General features: G+C 48.9%; 1 protein-coding gene across 1 annotated transcript in view; it reads left to right on the top strand.

Annotated features, from left to right (window-relative positions):
* The window catches only part of GALNT18 (polypeptide N-acetylgalactosaminyltransferase 18), a 179,095-nt gene that overhangs the window by 14,491 nt on the left and 141,263 nt on the right, over positions 1-23,341 (top strand). The window contains exon 2 of the mRNA XM_047071201.1: positions 3,599-3,765. Within this exon, the coding sequence (XP_046927157.1) occupies positions 3,599-3,765 (167 nt within the window). The remainder of the gene's footprint in view (positions 1-3,598; positions 3,766-23,341) is intronic.

Below are 23,341 nucleotides of genomic sequence, written 5' to 3'. Positions count from 1 at the left end.
GGAGGAAGGATTTAAGGAGGTCAGGACGTTTGGCCTGGAGGGATCACTTAATTACAGTACAAAGAAACTTAGAACTGCTGGAGACAGAATGTGAGGAACTGGGGCCATAAGTTTGGGGGAGGAAGGACCCCGCTGGTGGAGAGAGTCCCTGACTCTCTGACCCAGGGAGGAGGTTTGCAGAAAAAAAGGAACCCGCTGGGGTCAGTGGCATGCATATAAAATGTCGGCCTTCTATAAAATAAACAGCCCTGTTAGCTCTGTTTAATTCCAAAAACCTACTGTGTGGGCAGACTCTGGTTTAAGGGTAGAAGATAGCTCAGCAGCAAAATACAGCCCTGGTTCTTGGGGGGCTTGGTTATAGTGGGGGAGGCAGACAATAAACACACACCATTATGATGTATTGCACTAGGTGTTCCATTCAGAAGGGCCTGCGTAGAAAAACCTTATATTCAAAGGAGTCTTTCACGTGGAAATGGTGATCAGAGTTTAGCTTGTAAAAGAAAACATTTCCATTCTGCTTATGGAAAGGCCATCAGGAGTTGACCCATAGCCCTGGGGGTTCAAACCGTCTAGTGGGCCTGGCTGATACTGGGAGAAATTCAACTTGGTCTCCTTGGGAGGGGGTAAATGGGGAAGGGAAGAAGGGAAGGGAGTAGAGGGTTGTTAACCCGCGGCTCAGGAAAACCCCTACGAACCACCTGGATCTCTGGTTAGTGGGGCTCTGAGGAGCCCTCTGGAGAAGTGCTACCAGACACAGGGTCACAGTCTGCACGGCTGGTGGGGTTAGTGGGAAGGATTGCCAACATGTACCACTGTACCCACCTTACTGGGAGCTGTGCACTGCACTTCATAAAAAACCAATGATACAAAGTCACGTGCCAGCAGTTTGGCCATGTATTGTATTATTTTTTAAATGCAGTCAGTGAGTGGGTTGTATCTTGATGCTTTTGTCAGTTTTCATGTCTACGGAAAGGTCAGCTGCTGGTCTTGATAGATATAAATAGGCTCTAGCCAGAGACGCCTGGGTGGCTCAGTCAGTTGAGCATCCAACTCTTGGTTTCAGCTCTGGTCGTGATCTCGCGGTTGTGAGATCGAGCCCCGCGTTGGACTCTGTGCTGGGTATGGAGCCTGCTTTGGATCCTCTCTCTCCCTCTTTCTCTGCCCCTCCCCCACACGCATGCGTGTACCCTCCTTCTCTCTCTCTCAAAGTAAATATATAAACACTGAAAAAAAAAAGAGCACTAGCTAGAGGAATGGACTTTTGGCCACAAACTTTCTGATGGCTGTTCGAAAAATCATTTTCACAACAAGAAAAAATTTTTTTGGAAAGGGTCTTGATGAGCTTAAGGAGGCCTTCCAGTCTTTGTCCTTCATTAAAGTCCCTCCCTCTACCTCCCCACCCCCTTCATCCCTTCACTGCACTTCCATGAGCCAGTTGCTTTTCTCCGGTCACAGCACTATTCCCTCAGCCCCACCAGGCCTTTGCACGACTTGCTTTTTCATACCATTTAAGAGTGTAACTAAATCTGTCCTCCTCCCAGAGCCCTCTTCTGACGACTCCTTCTGGAACAGCTGCCAAGGCATCACGCTGTCCTCTTACCCTGCTTTACTTTTCATCTCAGTACTTATATGAAATTATATCATTTGTTTGCTTCCATGTTGACCTGTTTCCCCTGTCAAAGTGTAAGTGCCGTGAGGACAGGTACTTTGTCCTTGTCCTGCTGTGCCCTTATTGCCTACAATAGTACCTGCTTCATGGAAGAAGCTCAATAAATATTTATTCCATTAAATACAAGAATGAATGCCTTCTACAATGCAAGTCTGTTAACCTGGTGGTTTTATTAACATTTTAAGTATGAAAATAACATAGACACAAAGATGGGGACAAAACATAAGAGCCTCTTAAATACAGAGAACACACTGAGGATTGCTGGAGGGGGGTGGGGGAGGGGGAGGGTCCAAATGGGTTAAAGGGCATCAAGGAAGACACTTGTTGGGTTGGGCACTGGGTGTTATACATAGGGGATGACTCGCTGGAATCTACTCCTGAAATCATTATTGCACTGTATGCTAACTAACTTGGATGTAAATTAAAAAATAAATAAAATAAAATAAGATCAAATAAAATAAAATAAAATAAAATAAATTGTAAGTATGAAACAGATTTGGGAAGAGGCTCAACTCTTTTCCTTCCCCCACCTCTCTTTGGTGAGAGAGAAGGAGAGCTGGAAATAGAATGGGAGAAGTTTCTGTAAATTTCTGGTAACCATAGAGACGGTGATTTTAGTTTATTAATCTCCTGCTCTTAAGCAGGCTGGGGCCCCACGGTGATTTCTCCAAATTGCTCAGCCCTGGTTATCCTGCAGCCTTCCTCATTAAGGAAAAACAGGCCCATTCCTATCCTGCAGCACTTTAATTGCCAACAAGCAGAAGCTCTGTACCATTATGCTCATTATTGCATGTTCTAACCTGGTTGCACCTCCCACTTTGGAGCCATACACCATGGTCACCAGCCCTGAACCCCTGGAGCCTCCAGTGGCAGGTGGTGGGAGTAGACAGCCTCCTCTCTGAGCCCAGGGCCTATAATTGCTGCTCTTTCCTTTTGTTCAACTGTCCTGAAGACAGGAGTCCATGCCTTCTGGAATAATGTTTCGTTTCAGCCCGAGCATGGCACCCACCATGGTTTCTTGCCCATAAAGGTGATGCTTACAGTACTTCTGTGTTCCTCTCCCTACTGGGAATAGCATGTAGACTTTTAAGATTATGCTCCAAGTCGTTTGGGAAAGAGACCTCCAAATGACTTCAGGGTTTCAGGACAGCTCGGGGGGGGAATGAGACAGTTAGAGGTAGTCTCTCCAGCAACCATCTTTCCCTGAGGGAAAAACCAGGTATAGATGTCAGAAGACCATAGTGTGATTCTATCTTGGCAGCTGATTCATGGTGGGGACTCAATCTCTCTGAGCCTTAGTGACCTCCTCTGTGAAATGAGACGAGACCTGTCATTCTGTCCCTCATTTGTGTAGAGACTCTGACTGTAGCTTCAACCTGGTCTGGAGTCTGGTTCCTGGTGATGAATGAGAGGTAGGAGAGGCCCAGGCAGTATGCCTTCTGCAGTGAGACAGAGTGGATTCTGGCAGAAATCACTGGAAGGGCACATCTTTTTCTCCCAAAGAAGATCATCTAAGGTCTGCTCTTACCTAGATGTTGGCTGCCATTTTGAAAAAACAAAGACTTTCCGATGGTTGCATTTTCTATCCTATTGGGTTTAGAAAGATTGAGCCATTCTTCTAACAAACACTCGGTGACTACCTGCTGTGTTCCAGGTACTACACTGGGTGTTTACGGCACAACTATTCAGCTGGGATGATTATTGACAAATCCAGACTCTGTTGTGGTACAAATCCATTTTAATGGTTGTGAGCCTGTCTGTTATATATTTAGGGCTTGTATTAAGTATCAAAGAAGAGGCCCTGGGAAGAATCTGGACTCCTGAGCCCTCCAGCAAAGCTGGAGCCAAGACATGGGGTGGGTCAGTACCTGGGGTGCCCCGCATCTGAGTCACAGACAGATCTAAGAGCCTGGCTTTTCTTCTTTGTAGGTGCCGCAACCTCTCCTTCCCCGATAGCCTGCCAGAGGTGAGCATCGTGTTCATATTTGTCAACGAAGCACTCTCAGTGCTACTGCGCTCCATCCACTCAGCCATTGAACGCACACCTCCACACCTGCTCAAGGAGATCATCCTGGTGGATGACAACAGCAGCAACGGTGAGTGCCTAAACTCCCTTGAGCCCTGCACCCTGCTCTGTGCCTGACATCTCAGCAGAGGGCTGAGCCTCTGTTGGGGGGGCGGTTCTCATTTTTTAAGGCTCTCTACGACTGCTCCTTCAATGAGATGTTGCTTCAGAGATGAGAGATTCTTTTTTTTTTTTTTTTATGAAGTTTATTGACAAATTGGTTTCCATACAACACCCAGTGCTCATCCCAAAAGGTGCCCTCCCAGAGATGAGAGATTCTTGATGGTCACGGCTCTGGAAGGTTCACTCCATAGGTGTACCCTCTCTGCATCTTGAAGGGGCCTGGTTCCTAAGCTTTTCCTCATTGGCTGTCCACTCTCTCCTCTAACATTCTAGTGCAGTGTAGGATAAAGACCCCTGACCCCCACCCCCACCACATGCACAGTGAACATTGCACCACGTGCACAGTGACTCTTTTCTGTGAAGCATCATTTCAGTTTGTGATATCCCTTGGCCTCTTCCTGGAAGATTGTTGGTGTTGTCTTAGCAGTGGTGGTGATGATAGCAGAGGTGTTGATGGTGCTGGGTGTGGTGCTGGTTTGCAGTGGTCTCGATGGTGGGGCTGGTAGTGGGCATGTAACACGGTGGCAGCAACAGAGCTGTAAAAAGTCTGTCCTCTTTGCTGGATGCCCTGCTCCCTGTTCCATCCGGCCTTCGCAAAGCCTCGGGTGGCCCACAAACACTTGTTGAAGCCCTTACCCCTTCTCTCTCCCCTTCTCCAGCCATGCTACCAGCTACCTCTTTCCCTTGGGGCACTTTCTGGGGCCTCTGATACCTACATATACCAACCACCCCATAACATTTTCCAAACTTAGAGACCAGGTACTGAGATGGTTTTAAAACCAGTGCTCTTGATAGGATGATTAATATGGATGTGCTTTGGATAATGCACAATACTAAATACTAGACTGCTAGGGCACGAGATCAGAGAGTCACTGAGCCTGTGTTATCTTTAGTGCTTTCTCTGGTGTCAGGTAGTAAATTTTCCAGTGAATCGTTGCTATAATGAGAAATTCAGATGGGCAATTTGTGTTTTGTTATCAATTAAAGCTGAAACATATCAGATAATTGAAATATATTTAATCTCAATAAGCAAATTTTCTTTTTCATTTTATCACCATGTAGTAAGAAGTGTAGAGCAGCGCTGTGAAGCGGATTTTAGAGCTTTCTGAAGGGCAGTGCTTATGGATCACTTGACTCTAATTGTTCCGTGGTTGTAAAGGGAGGAAAAGACATCAGAGAGTGGTAGCAAACAGGCAGCATAGTTTTAAAGGTGATTGTTAATGCAGGAGACAGGAAGGGGCCCGGCCTCTGCTTCTCACGGCTACTTGCTATTATCTGGCCTGTGTCCATGGAACGGATGCCTGAGCAAGTGGAGAACAGCTTGACTAGCCCACCCGTGCACCCTACCTTGCCGCACCCAGGCCTGCTGGCCCCTCTCCTCTTACATGTGAGAAGGTAAGGGATGAATGAGCCATCCTTTCAAGGGTGAGGACATCCCCCAGTCACGAGGCATCCTGAGGCTCTGTTGTGCTATAGAGGTGGGTATGAGGATCAAAGGCAAGATACTGGCCAGAGAGATATTATGAAGGAAGCATCTTCCGGATCTCTTGACTAATAGGCTATGGGCAGATGAACCAAAGGAGGGCTAGTGAATTATGGCTCAGTTTCAAGCCAGGGTGGCTCTGAGGATGATGGTGCCTTCCCAGGAGAGGGAAGAGGAGGAGCGAAGCTTTCAAACCCTGAGCTCTAGGGAGTATTATGCTGATGGGAAAGTTAAGAATCGTGACTGTGGTGGTAGTTACCCAAAGCTACATGTGACAAAATTGCACAGAACTATATACCCACGCCCAAATGGGTACACATCTTACTGGAGAGATCTGAAAAGCTCCGCGGATGGGGGCAACATCATATCACAGTGTGATATTGGACTGTAGTTATGTAAGATGTTAACGTTGCGGGAGGCCGGGTGAAGGTGTGTGGAACCTCCTTGTACATTTCTGTGTACTTTCCTGTGTTATCTGTAATTACTTCAAAATATAAAGGCTAAAAGAAACATCTCTCTCAGAAGATTCTAATTCAGTAAGTTTGAGGTGGTATCTGGCCATCTCTGTTTTAAAAAGCATTCTTGGGATGCCTGGGGGACTCAGTTAAGCATCTGATTCTTGGGTTCAGTTCAGATCATGATATAGTTCATGAGTTCAAGCCCCGAGTCTGGCTTTGTGCTGACAGAGCAGAGCCTGCTTGGGATTCTCTCTCTGTCTCTCTCTCTGCCCCTCCCCTGCTATGTGCACACACGCTCTGTCTCTAAGTAAATAAACATTTAAAATAAAAATAAAAAAGTAAAAAGCATTCTTTTTTTTTTTTTAATTTTTTTTCAACGTTTATTTATTTTTGGGACAGAGAAAGACAGGGCATGAACGGGGGAGGGGCAGAGAGAGAGGGAGACACAGAATCGGAAACAGGTTCCAGGCTCTGAGCCATCAGCCCAGAGCCTGACGTGGGGCTCGAACTCACGGACCGCGAGATCGTGGCCTGGCTGAAGTCGGACGCTTAACCGACTGCGCCACCCAGGCGCCCCAGTAAAAAGCATTCTTAATGGCTGTGTTGCATAGCTCTGGTTGAGAACCTCTGGTTTAATGAGTAAGATGTAGCTTTGCTCTTGTACACATGAGTTCCAGTCCATGATGTGAAGGGAACGAACTCTGAAGTCTCGAGACATGGGCTGTAGGGTCCTCTCCACCATTGGATGAGTGACCATGACGTCTCAGAATCTTCATTTCTTCCTTTGTAAAATGGGAATAATAATCGTCCCCGTTTGCTTCACCTGCCTGACACAGTCAAGCGAATGACCAAATTGAAGGCCATCAGTGTTTACCCCTACCCACCCCGCCCCCGCATTCCCAGGAGACTGCCACATAGCTCGCCAACTACACAGCTGGAGCTCCAGAGAGGGAACCGTGGGAACGTGAATTTGGAGTCTTATGCACGGAATAATTGAAGCCACTGCCTGGGAGGAGATGGTGGCAAAGAAAAGAGGGAAGAATAAAAATAGAAGCTTGAGAGAATACTGAGCGTGACACATTAAAGAGTCAGGAGGAAGAGGGTTAGCTGGTGAGAGACGGAACGGGAAAGGGCAGGAGAAATCTGGAGGATGACGGATTCCTTGGACAGAGAGAATTCCAGAAGTGAGAGTCATTTATTTGAATGAACCCACAGACAGGTGGGAGGACGCAGAGTCTGGGAAGAAGCCTCCGTATTTGGAAGGTGCAGCAGGAAGCTTTAGGAAAGTATTGGGGATGGGGGCTATGGAAGCCATTTAAAGATGAAGAGCAGACAGGGAGGTAGCTTTTCTCTGTCAGGGATTTTGGCTGCAAGAGAGAATCAGATTCTAATGATTCTGGAGCAATGTTTCTCACTCACACACACTTACACACACTTACACAAATTTTTACCATAATCTATAGTAAGAAATACGTGCACATCATGACCCAGGATGACACACATACTCACACTCATACAATAGCACACGCTATTGAAACAAAACTTTTAAGAAACAATAGTTAGCCTTCTAATGTGTGAAGCACGGTGATATTTTCTATTATAGTCTGGTTTATGTTATTCAGTTGTATTGCACTGTATGGTATGGTATAGTATGGTATGGTGTGGTATGGTATGGTATTGTATTGTATTGTATTGTATTGTATTGTATTGTATTGTATTGTATTGTATTTCTTTTTTTGAAAGGCAGGTTGTTCTCAAGACCCTGACTCCACATTAGAATTGCTCGGGGAGCTTTTACACAATCTGGGTGGCCATCTCTTGGCTCTGGTAATTCCATTGGTCTGGGGAGGGGGGGGGTTGCCTGTGGTCTTTGAGGCCAAGGTGTGGAACAAGGCCTCTGAAGGGGGAGGAGAGGAGGGGATCCCGGGCACAGAAGTGAGGGCTGCCTCTGGGAAGAAAGGGCCCATCTCTGTACCACTCAGGAGAAGCAGATGGGTGAATAGGGAGATAGCTGGAGGCAATGAGGGGTACAAGAAGGGGTTCCAGGAGGCTGGCAGAGTAATAGTGCTCAGTCCCAGTATCCTATAGCTTGCAAGACCTTGGTTGGGTGGGGAGCATGTTGGGAAGGGGACTGGTGGCAGCTGGGGTTGCCCTGTGTGGAATGGGGCAGGGAGGCGATCCGGAATGGGTCTCCTCAAGACCAGTCTGAGCTGAGATGTCAAGAAGGGCAGAAAAAACCCTGGAGACTGTGGCCCTTGAAAGAGGTGAGCCATCATGCTTAGCAAAGGGCTTAAGGACCCTTCAGACCAGACCAGCCCGACTTGGGGGAAGGTGGCTAGGATGATATCCTCCTGCTCAGGCTCCATTTGGGGCCTGCTTCTCTTGGGCATCATCTCGCTCAGCACAGAGCGAGATGTTTATTTCATGTCAGGCCAAGTCAGTACAGTTCCACAGATGTTTATGGGGCACCCAGCCTGGGCCAAGGGCATGACGGGAATCTAGCCCCTGACATCAGAGAGTCCTGCAAATAAATAAAAGGATATGAAACCTAATAGGACTCCTGTTTCTGGTCTCAGGTCTGCCACTTCCTGGCCATGGGTCCTTGCCTTGGTTTTATGTGCCCTGTGGGGATTTCAGGCCCTGCCCTGCCTGCCCCATAGTCACCAAGGATAATGACAATGGAAGTGAGTGACAGTGAGGTAATGGCAGTGAAAGGGCCATGTAAGCTGCAAGGTGTGAAGGGTGCCCCCAGGGTGAGTCTAAATGACAATAACAACAACTTCAACAACAGTAATAATAACAGCTGATGTGTAACCACTACTTAAAGGCAACTCTTGCTTTTCTCTCCCTCCTGAAACAGTATGCTCTGGTGGGAAGAACGCAGAAATGGGCCTTCGGCCAGCTTTTCAGTTCCAGCTCTTTCTAGCTTCTTCCTGGCTACGTGCTCTTGACCTCTGTGAACCCTATTTTTCTTATCTGTAAAACTGGGACGTGGAATTCCTACCTCAGGGGTTGTTCAGAGGCTTGAATGCGATAAGGCATGATGGAAGGGGCATCTGTGTTTGCAACTCTAAATGAAGCGGGAGTATAGAGCCTTCGGGACATCTCCCCAGGCAGTGTCACACATGCGTGTGCTGGTACCTCGTGTCCCCCAAACCCCTCCTCCACAGGCATTTCTTTTGCCTTTTTTTAAAAATTGGTTTCAAGAGTAGAATTTAGTGATTCATCGCTTACATATACCACCCAGGGCTCATCCCAACAAGTGCCCTCCTTAATGCCCATCACCCGTCTAGCCCATCCCCCCGTCCCCCACCTCCCCTCCAGCAACCCTCAGTTTGTTCTCTATAGTTGAGAGTCTGAAGGCATTTTTGTTTGGGGTCAGGCTTGTGTTTCCACAAACACAGGAAAGGGACCGTCAATGACCGCCTTCTTCATCCAAGCCTCTCTAGATCTTTAGCTCTCTCCCTCAGAAGCCAAGGGCTGGAGGCTCTGCAGATGGTCCTTGTATGAGAGTCTGAGTCCCTGTTTTCTGCCTCCTTAGCAATATCCCAAACAAGCTCCACTCTTTCAGGGGGCGGCTCCTGTGTAGGATGTGGTCATTCTACTAATGTGGTCTCAGACTTTAGTATTTGAGCTTGATGAAAAATACAGAGATTCGTGCCAGGCGCATTCTTGCCTCAGGACATTTGCACTTGCAGCTCCCTTCACTTGGAAGTCCTTTACTGCCCCACAGCTTCTTCTTTTGCCTCTTTAGGCCTTTGCTCAAATCTTTAAAATAGCACCCTGGTTAAAGTGGCAGCCCTTACCCCTGTCACTCCTCATCCCTTCCTCGCTTCTTTTCTTCCACAGCACCTGTTACTACATCTGTTATACTGTACTCACTTGGTTACCTTCCTTTATTTATTTGTACGTTCTCACTCCACCCGTCTGTAAGTTCCATGAAGACAGGGACTTGGGGTTCGTTCATTGCTCTGTCTCCAGTGCCCAGAATAGTGCCTGGTACTTGCAGGGATGTACTAAATAGTGATTGAATGAATCAGTGAATTTTGATTCTGTAGGTCTGGGGCAAGGCTTGGAATCTGCATTTTAGTAAACTTTCCAGAGCATTCTCATGCAGTGGGACATTCTCTGGGAATCACTGTTCTAACTGTTGTCCCTCATCTGTACTGCAGCTGAGGACCTTGGGACGACAGGCATTTAAGCTCCCCCAGAGCAAGCCTCAGGCAGCAGGCACTGCTGGGTGGAGTGTTTCTTCCCCCGGTGGGGCCTTTGGGACCTCCCTGCTGCATCCCAGGGAGATGACGTGAATGGCGGGCAGCATGCAGAGCTTCTCTTGCTGTTACCCCCAACCTGGCCTGAACTCAGGTCCTATGCACAGAGTCAGATGGCTGACCCCAAGCCTCCTCCCTTCAATGTTACCCAATGTCTGCAGGCATTCCTGCCAGGGTAGGCCATGCCCTACCTGCCCTGTAGCTCTGAGACAATGTCTCCCCTCCCTGGCTCCTCATCCTGTTATCTCAAGAAATGGTGGGAACACGGCTGTGAGCCTCCTGGTTTTAATTACCATGCTCTCAGTGAATCCCAATAGGCCAATGTCTTTATCTGGGACTGAATGATTTAACCTTTATGGACCTCCAGAGGGAGGGAAGCACCAGCATTTGCAACTGATAGAATCATCCCTGCCTTTGATTCTTGGCATTCACCTGTTTGTTCGTTCACTTCATTCACTCATTCATTCATTCATTCATTCCCCCAACAGGTTTTTGATGGCCACTACTTTGTGCTAGTACTTTAGCACACAGCTAAGCATTTGCCTCTCCCCCATTGTGAGCTCATTCATGTGACACAGGTATTCCAGTGCCTGGCACAGGACAGGTGCTCAATGAACATGAGCCTTTTCAGGTCCCCTCACCGGCTGTCCCAGAGTCACCATATTCCACAATCCAGCCACGTCCACTTCCAAAACCATTTCCTTTTCTGCACTTTATGTGTTTCCTTTTTTAACTCGTGTCCTCTTTTTGATAAACTTAAAAATCATACACCCTTCTTTTCATGCTATTTGAAATTTTAAAATGAATCTGACTGTTGTGACTAAAAGCATATCAAAGCAATGGCAATATCAAATATTCTTTTAAGAATACCATTCCCTGAGGTGCCGGGGTGGCTCAGTCAGCTAAACATCCGACTTCAGCTCAGGTCATGATCTCATGGTTTGTGGGTTTGAGCCCTGCATTGGGCTGTGTGCTGACAGCTCGGAGCCGGGAGCCAGCCAGCTTCAGATTCTGTGTCTCTGTCTCTCTCTGCCCCTTCCCCATTCATGCTGGCGCTCTCTCTCTCTCTCTCTCTCTCTCTCAAAATAAATATTAAAAAAAAAAAAAAGAATACCATTCCCTGGAGGTCTCAGTCTGCTCTTGGTTGGCAGTGACTTGGCCAACCTCACCCAGCCTGATGTGTGTCCTCTTCTGCCCTCCAACAACAGAATGGCCAGTTGCCAGAACCTCACACCCTTGAAGCTGGATGGTCTCTCTCCTGGGTGATGCATACCTTTCGCTCATGGATGCAGCCTTCTCACTGGTCACGTTTGCTCGAAATCTTCAACAAATGTTGGCAGGATGAGTCATAGAACCAGGCAGCCTCCACAGACAGGGTAAATGGGGCTGTCCCTCCCCCACCATGCTGTTGGAGAGACAGACAGAAGACCAGGCAAACCCCACCTGGCTCTTGGGAGGAAACTGAGGACCTGTGTAGGACAGAGACTTGCCAGGGCCCTATAGTATGTGGGTGACAGAGCTGAGGTAGGACCTCGGGTCCTCTGACTCTCATGAGGGCTCTCTCCTCCACCCCATGCTGTGTCCCCACGTGGCCCCGGTGTTCAGTCTTCCTGCTGTCTGCACTCTATATGGCTATGGAAGCCCAGCCAAGGCCAGGCAGGTTTGGTTTCATTATGGTGCTCCGGGCCATTTGCCCTGCTTAGCCCTCTTCTGAGAATGACTGTCCTCCCACAGCCCACCCCCTCCACCCAAATCAAGCTTCAGGGACCGTTCAGGTGGTAGTGCTTCCAGAAAGCCCTCCATCACTCTGCACTCTGCCTGCCAGCTGGATCAGGAAGTTCACCTTAGCACTCACACAGGCTCTGACTGCCTCCCTCACATACTATTTTTACTGGCTATTTACTCATGAAATTAGAGTGAGAAATTTAGCACAGGTTAGCCAGGGTGACCAGTGTTAGACAGGGTGCCACTCATCTCAGTGTCCCACCAACTAGCCCAGTGCTCAGCACATAGTAGTCACTCAATAAAACTGGTTACAAAAGGACATTCACAATCCCTTAGGGAAGTAGGTGTGGTTACCATCTCTGTTTCCGTAGAGGAGGAAGCTAAGTCTCAGATGAAAATAAAAAGTGACCACGGCCCAAGGTCATAGCCAAGCCATGGTTAGATGGGGATTCAAACCCAGATCCCCTGGTCCTGGAACCCATGTCTCTCTACTCGTCACACTGCTAGGAGGCCGGGGGCTTTTCTTTTATTTTTTTGGAGGAGTGAGACTATTTAATTTAGAAATAAGCTTTGGACAGCCTCCTAATCAGAAGGGAGCCTATGAGTCCACTCTTGGAGAGAAAGACCATCATGGAGGTAAGGCCCCCATGTGGGGCGGGAACAGCATGAGAACTGGCACCAGGAGCTGGTCTTGTGCTCAGCTATGTAGACATAGGTTCCTTCGTGTCTGATTTTCCCCTGACAGCAGCCCACCCCATTACTTCTTGCGGAGGGTAGATCAAATCCAGGATGACCCCCTAGCCCCATGCTAAATAAAATGGTAGACCTGTGTCCCAGAGTCTCGCATGGATTAGCCTCCCCCAGACCCCTCCCAGGTACAGGTCCTGGATCTACCTCAGTGAAGGGCAGCTGGCAGATGTGGACATGAGTGGTTCCTCAGGCTGTGTTCCATGCCCCCGGCTAGACCACTGCTCAGTGGGCTGCCTCTGCCCAGGACTGGGCTTTGACCCTCACTTCTCCAGGCATGGGCCTCTGACCAGAGTGACTCCCAGTGCTTCTGGGTAGATGAAGTCCGAATCAGGCAGCACCAGCACAGTGAGCACTTAACATGTGCCAGAGCCTTTTCTAAGGATTTTTTTTATAAATTAATCAGTGCTGTATGATAATGGTAAGAACCATTACGATATCATTCTATATAATAAGGAAATAGGCACAGAGGAGCTAAGGAACTTATCCAAAGTCACACAGACATAGGATTTGAACCCAGGCTGTCTGGCTTCTGAGCTGACTCCCTCGACCATTAAACAGGCTGCCTCTCATGCACTGTGGATCTCAGACTCCAAAAGAATTAATGGAATTTTGGCCTCATTCTTTGGAGAGAGAATGGCATTGGGCAACAGGGCCAGCAAAAGAGGCGAAGAAGGAACTTAAGAGAAGGGAGTGGCTGTCTCCTCAGCTGGAGCTTTGCCCGGGTTCAGTAGGAAGGAGACGTGTTGCATGGAGGCGGCTAGGCTTGTGTCGGGACTGAGAGGAAACTGAAGAGCCGTGCTCAGGTCATCTCGTGAGAGGGGCAGCTTCCTATTTCATTTGAAACGGAGAGAACCTGGCGTGTCTATGTGCGCACGTGTGTGAGTGAGTGGCTGTGACCCGGTGAACGTGCGCTGATGCGGTGTGAACGTGTGTGAGCAATGTGTGCACGCACAGGTGCACCTGGTGTCTTACTCCATTTGGGTGGCTTTTACACCATGTACCGTGTTTTGTACCAAAATACCATAGACTGGGCGACATTTGTTTCCCATGTTCTGGAGGCTGGAAGTTCAAGATCAAGGTGCTGGCAGATTCAGTGTCTGAGGAAAGCCTGCTTCCTGGCTTATAGATGGCTGCCTTCTGGCTTGTCCTCACATGGCCTTTCCCTGCTGCCTGTGTGTGGACAGAATGCAAGTCCTGGCGTCTTTTCTTATAAGGGGGCACTAATCCCATCATGCGGCTCTACACTCATGACCTTATCTAACCCTGATTACCTCGCAAAGGCCCCACCTCCAAATACTATAATGTTGGGGATTAGGACTTGACCGTATGGATCTGGGGGGGTGTGCAGATTCAGTCCATCACACTGGGCTTCTGTGAGCAGTGGCGGGGGAGGGGGGAGTGGCAAGACCCACAGATAGTGGCTGAGCCACTTCCACCACTACCTGGAGCCACCTTCACGATCGTGATGAGTGACAAGTCATTGCACAACTGTGAGTCACTGTTATTTTTTTTTTTATATATGAAATTTATTGACAAATTGGTTTCCATACAACACCCAGTGCTCATCCCAAAAGGTGCCCTCCTCAATACCCATCACCCACCCTCCCCTCCCTCCCACCCCCCATCAACCCTCAGTTTGTTCTCAGTTTTTAACATTCTCTTATGCTTTGGCTCTCTCCCACTCTAACCTCTTTTTTTTTTTTTTCCTTCCCCTCCCCCATGGGTTCCTGTTAAGTTTCTCAGGATCCACATAAGAGTGAAACCATATGGTATCTGTCTTTCTCTGTATGGCTTATTTCACTTAGCATCACACTCTCCAGTTCCATCCACGTTGCTACAAAAGGCCATATTTCATTTTTTCTCATTGCCACATAGTATTCCATTGTGTATATATACCACAATTTCTTTATCCATTCATCAGTTGATGGACATTTAGGCTCTTTCCATAATTTGGCTATTGTTGAGAGTGCTGCTATGAACATTGGGGTACAAGTGCCCCTATGCATCAGTACTCCTGTATCCCTTGGATAAATTCCTAGCAGTGCTATTGCTGGGTCATAGGGTAGGTCTCACTGTTATTTTTAATCGGTGGTAAGAAAATCACAGAGTAGTGACGAAGTAGAATCAGAACTCCCAGATTGCTTGCCACCAGCTGCCGGGTCCCCCTCCACCCCCTGCGGAGACCCCATCATCCCTTGGCCCAGAGGCTGCCTAATCATTGTTTAATGTTTCAAAGATGCTGTCCTACACAAGAGATACTCATTCCAAGCTGTAAAAATACCAACAGCTTTGCATGCAGCTGGAATAATTGCAAAAATAAAAAAAAGCAGAGGAAAAGAATGGTCTGACAGTATTGTGCTTTATGGAGCTTAAAGAATCCCATATAGCTAATCTAATTACAACCAAGGCTCAGGCAGCTTAAAGGTGTTTATACAGCCAGGCACATGGGCTGTCGGCCCACTCAGCTGAAGGCTTCTTGTCACCACCACCCCCATGCCTCTGACTGGTGTGACTAGAATAGCCCACCCATAAGACTGGGAGCAGGCACCCAGGAACCTCAAGATGGAGGCAGCCTCATACTGAATTCTGCAGAGGTCCTGGAGGCTCTCACATTTACCCCGTGCTGCCTGGGCTGCTCTGCCTGCCACACTGTTCGCCCCCAGACTGAGGCTTACTCTTGGCCAGACTATACGGATTCCTGTGCTCAGGCGTTGTCCAGCCCTCTCCCACGGAAATCGTATGACTTGTGAGCTCCTGGCTGCTCTGGGTAGTGAATGCCCACCCCTCCCTGCCCGACTCAAGCCCTGATCAACGCCCACCCCTCCCTGCCCGACTCAAGCCCTGATCCTAGGACTGGGACGTGCTTCGGCCAGTGGCCATGGTGGTGGAAAGGAATCGGGTAAATATTTCTGGCCGTTTCAGTTGTGTCTGTTTCTGATTGATCCTTGTAGAGCCACCACATGTGGTTTTGCGGGCTATGCCCTTGACCAGGGCACCCAGACAAGGGGCAAGTGGGGGGTTTAAATCTAGCCCATGATCTCCGTTCGCTAAGCCATGCATCCTGATATGAGTCTGTGTCAGAAATGCCTTTTCAAACTGGGAGTCTGAGGGGGAATACTTTTCTGTGATGCACATCAAAGGGCCATGTGCTAATAGCCCAGCCAGCGCTGACTCTGCGGAGAATAACAGCAGTGTCTTCTTCCCATGGTGGACGGCATGGCCGTAACAGAGCTGCTGCAGCCTGGGGGTGTCCCCCGCACCTGCTGCCCTCCACACCCCAGCCTTCCTTAACTTCCTCTGAGTTGGTCCTACACTGGACCTTCTGCCTCTGTGCTCTACCAGTCTGCCGTTCCCTCCTAGGATGGAGCCCTTACCCCCTGAGCTGGGCTCTGGCTCCCATCTAGCCTGGCCAACCCTCCTATTTGAGAGGCTTGACCCTGCTCTTGGTACCCTCTGGCTGGGACCCTGCTCCACTAGTCTGATCCACCTGCCTTCCCCTAACATGGGGGCTGAGCATCCTTAGTGATGCCTGGATGTGCCGAGCCCCTGCTGACACCACCTCCTGGACAAGCCCCAGAGCTCAGTCAGTTTCTCCAGCTCCAGTTCTGCCTGTTGCCATCTTCTTCTCTGTCCTCACCAGCCACTCTGCCAGGGTCCCAGCATGCCACTCTGCCAAGTCTACCTGGGTCTCACAGTAGTGTGGGTAGCACATCACTCGTCCTGGGCCCCTTTGCTGATAAAGGAAGCTGACTTAGGGAATCAGAAACTCCCCAACATATTTCCCTGCCTCCCAAGAAGAGCCCCCAGGAGGGCAAAGAACATGCCCTCCTTAGCTCAGGAGCTCCCTGTAAGCAGTCTGTAGCAGGGGGACTTTGGACCATTTTGCTTTACAGACGAGACAAGATGACCAGCATTTGATTAACAGAGCCAGCAGGAACCAAATACAGGAAAGCCTTCTTCAAGCGGTCAGCCGTATGACCATCTGTTGAGGGAGAATTTCCTGGAGTTGGAGCACTGAGCGAGTATGGGAGGAGATCAGGAGCGGTCTCTTCTGCCCCCAGGTGAGGGGCCCTGCTGCCACAGCTGGGAGCCCAGCTGTCTCTGGGAAAGGCCAGGGTCACACTACCCCAGCCCGCAGTGCGGCCCACAGGAGATGTCTCCTTGTCCAGCCTATCTCGCTCAGCAGCTTGTAAAGACAGACCAGTACTGACGGTGTAGGTACCGTGAATGCAGGCACTACGGCCAAGCTGAGATCATCCCTCTGCTTTCACAAACACTTAAAACCACTGCTGATAATAAGTCTTTGGAGTCCGGAATGCCTCCTAGTGAGACTGATTTTCTGAAAGGCAGCCCCAGACCACACAGCAATCCAGGTGTCCTCCAGCAACACCAGGAAAGAAAAGGGAGCGTGTGGACAAGAGTTAGAGCTTGTGGCCACCCCAGCTGCGGTCCAGATATGTCCTGTGTGGTACTTCAGAGCCCCCAGGAGGCTGGTGCTGCTATGGTTTGATGTGATAGTGGAAGGTTCTATGGGAGACACCATTGGGGTGGGGGGGGGTGTGCGGTAGAAGCCAGTGCAGATGAAAACAGCAGGTGTGGACCTGCCTACACTGCACATCACTAGAAATCTGCTCTTATTGTGATTGGGGGGAGAGATTTTTTTTTTTTTAACCAGGGCTCTACTCTACACCTAAGGGCCCTAAATTGGGAACAAGTTCTTTTTTTTTTTTTTTTTTTTTCAGGGACTGCCTCACGTATCTGCTCAGGTCCACAGGGACTTCTGCCTTTGGAGTTTCTGCAGCCATTGACATGCATTCATTCAACAAATGGAGAAGCAGGTTCCATGCTTTTTGCTGGGGAGGCAGGGGTGAACCAGGTGTGGCTCTTGCCTCTGACAAGCTTTAGTCAAGTAGACAGACTCTACAGCCCCCCTTTGGCACAGATGTAGAGATGAGATGAGATGTAGAGATGCCTCATTTCTACTCGTTTTTAGACGCTTATGCCTTGGGAGTTCAAGATGTAAGTAGAATTGTAGGGAGGGAAGCTCTGGAATAGAAAACAACCCCAGGTTTGTCAGATCAGTGAGCAGGAAGGTTTCGTTCGAACCACCACTAATAGAAGGCTACGTTTACTAGACAGCCCCAAGGCTGACTCTTGACTCATTCTGTGCTGCTGAAGCAGGGCGTTGATTTTAGTCTAACCAAAGAGGGCAGGGCCTGGCAAAGGAGACATGTGGCTCCCTTTGTTTTCCCGTCCCTGGTCCCCATACTGTGACTTCCATTCCTTCCCCTGCCGCCCTGCCGGAGGTAGTTCTCCACTCAGCACCCGACCTAGGAACAGGGTGGGTGACCTAGCTCACTTTGTGGGTTGCTCTCCTTGCTAGATGGGCTTCTCTAGTGGGGCATTGGGCAACTTGAAGCAGGCAACCCTAAAATGTAGTGCAAGCCCCTCACTTTACTAGAGGGACAAAAGATCCAGAGAGGGTATGTGAGTTTCCCAGTGGCACACAGCTAGAGAGCAACCCTGCTCCAGCGCTTTGCTGTCTGCACTCATTCATCCAGCAAACATGCACAGAGTGTGTTCTCATTTGTCAGGCATCACACTCAGCACCAGTGATGCAACAATGGGTCGAAACAGTTTCTGTTTCCAGAGAGCTCACAGCCCAGTGCAGATGATATACCATAAACAAATAGCCGTTACACACAATGTGGTGGTAAGTGCCACCAGCCACAGGTGACAGGAGAGAGTGCTGAGGAGCCCCAGGGAGAGGTCAAGGTCATTCTGGGAGGACTTCCTGGAAGAGCTGGCATTTGAGCTGGGCCTTGGAGGTTGAATGGGATTTGGATAATGGATTTGAGAGTGGAGAAAAAGACAGAACTTGCCTCTGTTTTTGTGTCTTTCTAATAGACTTTAGGGAAGGAGTCAGAACGATCATGTATTGGGCACCTACTGTGTTCCAGGCACTGTGCTGCACACTTTTACACACTGTCTTAATTTTTCTGGTATCTCTCTTCATCTTACAGATGAGGAAGCAGACTCGGAAGTAACTTAGCCCTGAATGGAGGCTTCTTCTTTGATTCCTTCTTCTCTCTTCCCCAGGAGGCCTCCCCCAGTGCCTTGTGCCCCACAATAAATGTGATGATTGAACGAAAATGGGCACAGAGAGATGGGAATAGCGAGTTTGCAAAGTCATAGGGAAGGCATCATCCCCCTTCCTTGGACAGAGTGTGGCTGAGCACACAGCTATTTAGGATTTCTGTCATCAGAATAAATGTCTTCCCATGCATTTAATTTATACCCACCCCCAGGCTGGTATAATCTTAGCCTAAGTGAATACTAACAAGAACTTTCCCTTTTTCCAAGCATCTTTGATGTGTTACTTCATTTAACCCTACGACCAACCATGTGAGCTGGGTATTATTATTATCAAGCCCATTTCACAGACAAGAACACAGAGGCTCAGAAAAGTTACCAGTTGCATAGCTAGGAATGGAAGAAACAGCATTTGGGCCCGAGTTGGATCTGGCTGCAGAGCCTGAGCCCTTAACCTTGTGATATTCAGGTGTCCTAGACTCAGTTACCTACCGAGGCTAGATAGATAAGGTGAAAGGTAGAGGTGAGAAAATGAGGACTGGCGGGTCTGCGGTGAACAAGAGAAGGAGTCCCCGCTCAGCCAGAAGGGACCCCACCTCTTCCTAGCCTGCAAGACCGGCCGGCTTGTTTCAAGCTGGAGATCACACTTTTACATCTGGTGGGCCAAACGAGCCACGTGGGCAGGCCAGATACAGTCCTGGGCTTTCTAAGCACAGCCTATGTCGTGCTGGCTCCCAGTGTAAGATGTAGAAGCTTCTCTGGAGAAGCTGTGTATCTCACACAGCCTTGGTGGAAACTTCTCCCTCTTGTCCCCTCCCCCTCTCATGCTGGCTGCTTTCCCACATCTCAGAAAGCAGCCAGTCCACTCAGGCTGAATGAGCCCCTCCTCCGTGCAGCTTCCCTTCATCGTGGGCAGTTGGAGAACTCGACAAGGCACAGGCCATGCGTGCACTTTTAGTTCCACTGATTCAGGGAGGCCCTTCTGGGCTGATCGGCCTTTCAAAAAAGCACACAGTCAGGCAGTTGAGGTATGGATTTTGTGTGCCTGGGTGGTGGACTTGGAGGCTGTCCTTGAGACATCCCTGAGTCTTGAGACCTTGCAACTTGCATCAGGCACCCTGGACCGGGCCAGTAGTGGGGGAGGGGAGGGGCCAGTGGCCAGGAAAGCTGCAGAGGAGGCAGATAGTTTGAGAGTCACTTAGAGCAGCCACATGTCCCTCAGCAGGACATCTCTCAGGGGCAGGAGGTCGGGGAGGGGTAGGGGAGGACAGCAGGAGCTCAGGCCTTCACATGGGCTGACTCAGCCTGCAGGTGCCTATGACTTGGACATACCACAGCTCACCGGGACTCACCCTGGCTGGCCTAATTCTCTCCCCATTTCCTGCACTGACTGTGACCCACAACGCTGAGGGATGGTCCCAGAGTGTGTTTGTGGTGCTTGTGGTTGAAAATGGGGTCGCTGCCATCTAGGAGTGAATAACCACATCATTTCAAAGCCAAATAAGACCCGGGGGGAAAAAAATCCTAGGCCTCATGTTTCTCTCATCTGGGGAAAGAAAGGTGAATTGGAACTTCATGAGCCCAACTCTTTAAACCCTTTCTCACCCAGTAAATTTGATGGGGTGACAGAAATGAATTAGAAATTAGATCAGGGCTCAGCATTTACATGGGTTCCAAGCCAAATGGAAATTAAAAAGAGTATCTCCAGCAGAGTTAATGGTGAAGGCAAGGCTTCCTGCATATATGACTTGGCAGAGTGTTCCGACCTGGGTCTCGGGGGAATTGATGGAAGGATCCTGTTGACGAGATCAGGAGGTGGAGAGAGGGTTCTCTACCCAGATACGGGGAAGGAATTAACTTGTCACCAGTTGACACTCAACTGATGTGACAGAAAATACCACCAATGCGAGGCAGATTTTAATGCCAGGCCGCCCAGTGGCCACATTGACTCCCCCATATCTTCCCTGAGGTGCTTAGACATTGAAGAAAGGAATATTTTCCCCTACATTGAGGGAGGTTTCTAGCTAAGTCCAGTGGACGGGGTGTGTCTGCAAGCTTGTCTGTGTTGTCAAATTCCATTTGGTTTAAACATGAGAACTAATGCAGAGAATCAAGGAAAACAGAGTTGTTTGCTGAGTGTTCCTGACCAGGGCCGCTCAGGCATGAGGCTGAGGTATTACCTAAAGTGATTGTATTTTCTCTGAAAAGAATATTCAAGGTTGTTTAATCTTTCTGGAGTGAGTTTCCATAGTCTTAGGTACTCAACTGCTCTCCTCTAGACCTGCACACTCCGTAGTCCTACAATACGTCAGCCCAGCGGTGGGTGATATGCCTGTTCGCAACTCCTCAATGTTGCATGGCTGGAAAATCCAGTCCTATCCTTCCACTTTCCACTGGGGCTCCTATGTTATGCCAGGTGTATCAATGGGAGAGGGAGGGGAGGAAGGAGGGAGAGACAGAGAGGGAAAGACAGGAAGAGGTATGGATAAGTAGGTGGGTAGATGGATGAATGGGTGGATGGATGGATGGATAGATGGATTCAATCTTTTCCATTCCATGACATAGGTATTTTATGTCCATTTGAAAGATGAAGGAATTGAGAGTCAGAAGCAGTAGTGAATCACCCAAGTTCCCAAAATTTCTCACTGCAAGATGGTGGTAAAGCTGGGGCTTGAACCCATGTTTCCCAGCTTGAATGTGTCTGTCTTTTCCTTTGTCTGTATTGTCCACTAGGCCTTTTTTTTTTTCCAACGTTTATTTATTTTTTTGGGGGACAGAGAGAGACAGAGCATGAACGGGGGAGGGGCAGAGAGAGAGGGAGACACAGAATCGGAAACAGGCTCCAGGCTCTGAGCCATCAGCCCAGAGCCTGACGCGGGGCTCGAACTCACGGACCGCAAGATCGTGACCTGGCTGAAGTCGGACGCTTAACCGACTGCGCCACCCAGGTGCCCCTGCCTTTTTTTTTTTTTTTTTTAACTGCCTGCCTTATATCTAAAGATGGAGTCACATAGGCCTGGACCAGTCATATAGGCTGCTTACACAAATAGATGGTCAGAAAGAGGTCCATTTTTTTTTTTCCATTCAGCAAATATGTAGTGATCACTGTGTTGGCAGAATTCCAAGATGGAGCCCCAAGACTCCTGGCCCCCGGTATATACTTCTTCTAGTTATTCAAACATTAACCTGCCTACCACTATGAAGGGTCTTTGCTGATGTAGTAAAAGTTCCCAATCACTTGGGCCTGACCTAATCACATGAGCTTTTTAAAAGCAGAGTTTCTTCTGGTCAGACGCAGAAAGGTGAGTCACAGACATATGCTGTCAAGGTCTGAAAAAAAAGCAAACATCCATGCTGTGAACTGCCGGTGGGGGCCACAAGGCGGGGAACTGCAGGTGGCCTCTGCTTGCCGAGAGTGGCCCCAGCTGACAGCTAGCAGGAAGACCGGGACTTTGCTCCTACAACTCCAGGAAATGAATTGTGCCAACAATTAGTAAAGTTAGAAGAGGACCCTGGGTCCCAGGTATGAGCTACAGTCCTGGCTGACATCTTGATTTCAGCCCAATGACACCCTGAGTGGAGAATCCAGCCTTGTCATACCTGAGTTTATAACCTCCAGAAACTATGAGATAATAAATTTGTGTTGTCCTAAGCTGCTAAATTCACGCTGTTTGTTACGCAGCAACAGACTACTAAAGTAGTCACCTACAGTATGTTGGCCACTGTGCTAATTGCTGGGAATATGAGACTGGCATGGCCCCTGCCTTCACAGGGCTCACAGTCTGGTGTGAGAGATAGATGAGAAACACATCAAATGATTACAGTGTGATAAATGCCATAAAATATATAAACAGGATGATGTGAAATAAATCCAAGGTAGAAGGGCTTTGCTCCAAGATGAGATGTTAGAGAGGCCTCTGGCCTGAGCACTAATGAATGAAAAGGAGTTAGCCAACCTGAAGAGCCATGGAAAAGTGTTCTAGGCAGAGGGAACAACACATGCAAAGGCCCTGAGGTGGGAGAGAGCCTGACATATTCTCAGAGTCAGAAGAAGGCCAGTATGTCTGGAACGTGGCAAGGAAGGAAGAAGAGGGCTTGAGATAATGTTGAGGAATAGGGCAGGGGCTTCATCACATAGTACCCTGTGGAAGAGAATTCTCAGTACAGTAGGCAACATTGGGGAATTTTAGATGCGGAGAGGTGTGGTCTGACCATCCTTTCTGGAGGATCTGTCTGGCTGGTCTGGAGTGAGTAGTTTCCATATGGGTAAAAGTAGAAGCAGGGAAGTCATTTGGGAGACTATTGGAATACTTCACTCAAGAGATGATGGTGGTCTGGACTATGGTGGCTGGCGGGAGGGAGAAGCAGCTGGATTTGAGATACATTTGGATCTGCTGGTGATTGGATGTAGGGGAAAGGAAAGAATTGGAGATGAAACTTGGGTTCCCAGCTTGAGTAATGGGGTGAGTGACCGTGCCATTTACTGAGACAGGAGGCACAAGCTTGGGGGAAGAACAGGTTTAGGGAGTAAGACCAGAGTGAAGTTTTAGATGTGATGAATGTGAGATGCTTGTGAGATGTCTAAGAGGAGATGTCAAGTAGCTGTTTGGACAGATAGGCCCTGCTGAGCAGGGGTGACGCCCAGGCCCAAGGAGGGGTCAGGACCAGGCAGCCTGGCTTGGTGGCAGCTCCCTGATCATTTCG

Source organism: Lynx rufus, unplaced genomic scaffold (assembly GCF_022079265.1).
Source record: "Lynx rufus isolate CCGP_SWC_20201006 ecotype Redwood Valley unplaced genomic scaffold, mLynRuf1.p SCAF_9, whole genome shotgun sequence".
NCBI lineage: Eukaryota > Metazoa > Chordata > Mammalia > Carnivora > Felidae > Lynx > Lynx rufus.
Note: the sequence above shows the minus strand (reverse complement) of the source record. Positions and strands in the feature narration are given on the sequence as shown.